General features: G+C 38.7%; 2 protein-coding genes across 3 annotated transcripts in view; one reads left to right on the forward strand and one right to left on the reverse strand.

Moving 5' to 3' along the window:
• Window positions 1-210: 210 nt before the first annotated feature.
• On the reverse strand, window positions 211-2,405 carry LOC137866857 (putative uncharacterized protein BRD3OS). Its single transcript, XM_068703057.1, has 2 exons — window positions 2,078-2,405; window positions 211-1,284 (listed from the first exon to the last, which is right to left on the reverse strand). The coding sequence occupies exon 2, from the start codon at window positions 1,166-1,168 to the stop codon at window positions 863-865; it is 306 nt and encodes a 101-aa protein (XP_068559158.1). The 5' UTR covers window positions 1,169-1,284; window positions 2,078-2,405; the 3' UTR covers window positions 211-862.
• A 1,033-nt stretch (window positions 2,406-3,438) lies between these two features.
• dok2 (docking protein 2) overlaps window positions 3,439-5,805 on the forward strand; it is an 11,264-nt gene continuing 8,897 nt past the window's right edge. The window contains exons 1-3 of one of the 2 annotated variants that reach the window (XM_068703012.1): window positions 3,439-3,514; window positions 3,651-4,168; window positions 4,355-4,480. In XM_068703012.1, coding sequence (XP_068559113.1) covers window positions 4,109-4,168; window positions 4,355-4,480 — 186 coding nt within the window. In that variant the 5' untranslated portion in view covers window positions 3,439-3,514; window positions 3,651-4,108. Of the gene's footprint in view, window positions 4,169-4,354; window positions 4,481-5,805 lie in introns of both variants that reach the window. The other variant, XM_068703013.1, reaches the window with a different exon arrangement.

Raw genomic sequence — 5,805 nt, forward strand, 5'->3', positions numbered from 1 at the left:
GTCTTACAGTAAAGTCTTGTTAAAGTAAAGTCTTGTTAAAGTAAAGTCTTACAGTAAAGTCTTGTTAAAGTAAAGTCTTACAGTAAAGTCTTATTAAAGTAAAGTCTTGTTAAAGTAAAGTCTTGTTAAAGTAAAGTCTTACAGTAAAGTCTTGTTAAAGTAAAGTCTTATTAAAGTAAAGTCTTGTTAAAGTAAAGTCTTGTTAAAGTAAAGTCTTGTTAAAGTATGTTTTTACTTTCATTCATTTTACACCAAACTAACCATCTTCTTTTGATTTCAGGTGTTTTTATTAGTATTAAATGTAAACAGGCGTTGTCATGGTCATGTGACCAGGCTCCAGTTACAGAAACACTTCCTGGTGTCAGGTGATGGAGGTATATAAGCTCCGCCTCCTGACCAATCAGAGCTCGGCTCATGGATCAAAAGATAATATTACACGTTAAAGTCATAATTCAGACTGAAAGTTTAAACAGAAAGAACAGCTGTTAATAAATGTGTTTAAGTGAATCTATTAATAAATCACTGCTTCATATTAGTATATTAATTTATTATAATAAACATGTAATAATTGTCAGATGTATGTCTCTAGATGAAGCAGTGATTTTATTAATGTATTCATTTCTGAATTATGACTTTAACTTCTTCTTATTTCTCTGATTTTCTAGTCTGGTTTGTTGGACTCTTTGTAGTTCAAACTGGAACACATTTCCCACAATGCCCAGCGGCTCTCTGTGTCTCTTCTTCTCTGTTGGATTGGAGGACCAACGTCCCTCCGAGACCAGAACCACCAAACCCTGAACTTCATTGATACATCCCACCAGGACTGGAATGAAACCAGTCCGCTCAGGGTCCTGGTTCCGGTCTACATGACGCTGCAGATCCTGGACCGCCCCTCTGCGTCTTCCAGACCCGTCTTGTCACGGACCAGCACGGCCTGGTTCCCGAAGCTGCTGTACCAGGCCGACTGGCTGCGGCTCAGGTAGGTGGAGGGGGGGGCGGCCTGCAGGTCCTGCTGCTGCTGCTGCCAGACCAGCAGGGACGTGTCCCGGTACCTCAGCCGGGCAAAGGCCTCCGACAGGGCCTTCTCCGCCAGGGGGGGGCGACCAGGAGGACCGGGACCAGGAGGACCAGGAGGTTCCTCTACAGCAGCTGGGTCGCAGTCTGACATGTTGAAACCAGCATGGTGACAGAAATGGTCAGAAGAAGACCGGCCCGGTTCGGGTCCTGGTCCAGCTCCATCTCAGTAGGAAGAGTCCACCTGATCGTCTGATCCTTCAGCAGAACCTGAAAGAAGAAAACCAGGTCTGAGAGTTTAAACTGGATCTAGTTCTAAAGGATAATGAGGACATGAGGACAGGACATGTATATATGTGTATATATATATATATACTATATATATATGTGTATATATATATACTATATATATATATGTGTATATATATATATACTATATATATATGTGTATATATATATATATATACTATATATATATGTGTATATATATATATATATATACTAAATATATATATATATGTGTGTGTATATATATATATATATACTATATATATATATATATGTGTGTGTATATATATATATACTATATATATGTGTATATATTTATATATATGTGTATATATTTATATATATATGTGTATATATACTATATATATATGTATATATATATACTATATATAAAGTATATATATATACTATATATATACACACATATATATATGTGTATATATTTATATAAATATATACACATATATATGTGTGTATATATATATAGTGTGTATATATATATAGTATATATATACTATATATATTTATATAAATATATACACATATATGTGTGTATATATATATAGTATATGTATACTATATATATAGTATATATATACACACATATATATACGTGTATATATTTATATACGTGTATATATATATATATATATTTATATATGTGTGTATATATATATATATATATATATATATATATATATATATATATATATATATATATATATATATATATATATATATAGTTTAATATAAATTCACAGAGGGACAGACTCACAGTCCATCAGTTTCCTCCTCGTGTCTCTCGTCCCTTCCGGCTCCCGTATTCTTCCGTTAACAGAAGCTAACAGATGTTAGCCGCCTGTCACCTAACTAGCCGCTCTAAAAGGCAAACAGCTAATCCTAGCTAGCGCAGTTAGCTTCTGTTAGCTCCCGAGAGAAACACACTAGCTGACGTTTACAGACTTAATGACGTCATTGCACCTGAGGGAAAATACGTCAGAATATAACTTGCTACGTTTGATGTCTTTTCTCTAACGGTTTTAGTTGATGTTAGCATCGTTAGCATGCCGCCGCCATAGCACAGCTGAAGCTGCTGCACTGCATCCAATAGCAACGGTGTGTCTGTAAACTGGGTCCGGATAGAAACACACAACCTAGAAACAAAGGTTCCTACGAGGAGAGAGTTTCAGTGAAGTAAGAAAAAAACTAAAATAAAGTTTAGCAGCATCAGCCAGTTATATACAGGTAGACCTACATATTGAGGCTGGACATGGTCTCTGGTGAAGGACTCAGGTCTACAGGACTCTAACAGGTAGACCTACATGTTGAGGCTGGACATGGTCTCTGGTGAAGGACTCAGGTCTACAGGACTCTAACAGGTAGACCTACATGTTGAGGCTGGACATGGTCTCTGGTGAAGGACTCAGGTCTACAGGACTCTAACAGGTAGACCTGTTGTGTCTGGACATGGTAGAGAAGAATGTTCAACTAGACTTAACTAATGCTACTGAGAGACATCAGCTAATGGGTCAAATATTTGGGACTCAAACTGAAAGCATCTCAAGGTGGATCCATCAGACTCACTGGTTTGGAGATTAGGAAAAAAAAGTCAAACATTTTCTAGAGTCAAATTTTTAGTATTTAACCAACATTATATCTTCTCAGTGGCCCTTTGACCTCTTCTGTTTAACCATTCAATCAGGATTTAAGTGTGATAAATAAATCAAAGAGGTAGTTAAATTATGCTTAATATTTAATAAGAATAAACCAAAATGACAAAAAAAATGTATGTAGAGCTCTACAAAAGAGATGTAGAGCTGCGTGTCGTCAGCATAGTGGAAGTGGAGACCATGGTGGCGTATGATGAATCCAAGGGGGAGCAGGTAGAGGATGAAGAGGAGGGGACCGAGTACTGAACCTTGGGGGACACCTTGAGAGACCGGCCTTCGTATAAGTCAGTTTTAACCCTAACCCTATATATATATATATATATATATATATATATATATATATATATGTGTATATGTGTATATATATGTGTGTGTGTGTGTATATATATATATATATATATATATATATATATATATATATATATATATATATACAGTATATACACATAGGATGATGTTATTATGAGGAAGATGAGGACACATGGACACAAGGACAGGAGGACATGAGGACATCAGGACATGAGGACACGGAGGGACAGGTGGTGAGTAGAAACAAAGTAGAGCAATAGAAACAGAAGCTAAAAGAACCAAGCGGCTGACTTTAAAGTGTCACAAGGAGGAGGAAGGAGGAGGAAGGAGGAGTTCACACGGTTAGTTCTGCTTTACATGTTGCAACAGACTGAAGGCAGGAAACACAGATGACGTCTTTCTGCATCACACCGAGACCACAGAGAGGAGAGGACAGAGAGGAGAGGACAGAGACGAGGAGGTGAACCACAGCAGGAGGAGAAAGGAGAACCTCTCCGAGAGACCAGAGAGGAAACGAGGAGAAGAAAAGAAGAAGGAGGCGGAACAAGAGGAGGTGAAAAGAGGACACAAAGCAGAAGAAGGGCAACAGAAAGAAGTGTAGAAAAAAACGCAGAGGAAAAAGAAAGGAGGTGACGAGGAGCAAAGCCAACAAGGAGGAGAGAAGAAGAAGAAGAGGAAGAAGAAGAAGAGGAGGCGAGAGACAACTTTAAGCAGAAGAGGAAGCAGAAAGTCAGAGAGGAGGTGAATAGACCGAGGCAAGACAAGGGAGGAGGAGGAGGAGGAGGTGAGGAAAGTGGAGCACAAAGAGGAGGAGCTGCAGCATCGTCATGGAGGAGGACATCAGGAAACAGGGGATGCTCTACCTGCAGCAGCAGAGGTTTGGAAAGGTACGAACGCGGCTAACGACAGAGCTAATGCTAACAGCACAGAGCTAATGCTAACAGCACAGAGCTAATGCTAGCACGATAAGTCTGTGTGATGTCACTGTAAGACTAGCAACAACGCTAATCTGTGTGTGTGTGTGTGTGTGTGTGTGTGTGTGTGTGTGTGTGTGTGTGTTTGTGTGTGTGTAGAAGTGGAAGCGTGTCTGGTGCGTTCTGTTCAGAGAAAGTTCCTGTTCGATTTCCAGACTGGAGTTCTTTGAGTGTAAAGATGGAGGAAGTGTTGAGAAAAGTCGCAAGCAGCAAGAACATAAGAAGGTAAAGTATATTCTACCGAGCTCTACTGAACTCTTCTGAACTCTGCTGCACTCTACTGTACTCTACTCAACTCTAGTATACTCTACTGGACTCTATTTAACTCTATTGTGCTCTATTGTACTCCATTGAACTCTATAAAACTCTGCTGGACTCTAGTGAACTTTACTGGACTCTTGTGAACTCTACTTAAATTTCTACTAATAGAATCTCATTGACTTAAAGCTGCAGATGATTGTTGGTTCATAAATAAATTAATAACTAAATACTGGACTCTACTGTATTCTGTCCTGTTCTGTGCTTGACCGACCTTCACTTTATTCTACTGGACTCTACTGTACTCTGCTACACAATATTCTACTTTACCGTGTTCTACTTGTACTCAATCTATTGTACTCTACTGTGTTCTACTTTATACACATTGGACTAGATTTTATTGTACTCTGTTCTACTGTACTTTATTAATGTACATTATTGTACTCTGATATGATCTAGTGTATTCTATTCAAGCCTGTCTAGTTCTACTCTATACTCTATTCTACTCTACTCTACTTTTCTACTCTATTACTATCTACTCTGTCCTCTATTCTACTGGACTCTTCTATGTCCTCTATTCTACTGGACTCTACTCTATCCTCTATTCTACTGGACTCTTCTATGTCCTCTATTCTACTGGACTCTACTCTGTCCCCTATTCTACTGGACTCTTCTATGTCCTCTATTCTACTGGATTCTACTATGTCCTCTATTCTACTGGACTCTACTATGTCCTCTATTCTACTGGACTCTACTCTGTACCCTATTCGACTGGACTCTACTCTGGCCTCTATTCTATGGGACTATTTTATGTCCTCTATTCTACTGGACTCTACTCTGTCCCCTATTCTACTGGACTCTACTATGTCCTCTATTCTACTGGACTCTACTCTGTCCCCTATTCTACTGGACTCTACTCTGGCCTCTATTCTACTGGACTCTACTATGTTCTCTATTCTACTGGATTCTACTATGTCCTCTATTCTACTGGACTCTACTCTGTCCCCTATTCTACTGGACTCTACTATGTCCTCTATTCTACTGGACTTTTCTATGTCCTCTATTCTACTGGACTATTCTATGTCCTCTATTCTACTGGACTCTACTATGCCCTCTTTTCTACTGGATTATACTATGTCCTCTATTCTACGGGACTCTACTATGTCCTCCATTCTACTGGATTATACTATGTCCTCTATTCTACTGGACTCTACTATGTCCTCTATTCTACTGGACTCTATTCTGTCCTCTACTCTACTGGACTCTTCTATGTCCTCTATTCTACTGGACTC

This window comes from Cebidichthys violaceus, unplaced genomic scaffold (assembly GCF_023349555.1).
Source record: "Cebidichthys violaceus isolate CVI_PGR_0920_01 unplaced genomic scaffold, fCebVio1.0.p SCAF_9, whole genome shotgun sequence".
In the NCBI taxonomy this organism is placed as follows: domain Eukaryota; kingdom Metazoa; phylum Chordata; class Actinopteri; order Perciformes; family Stichaeidae; genus Cebidichthys; species Cebidichthys violaceus.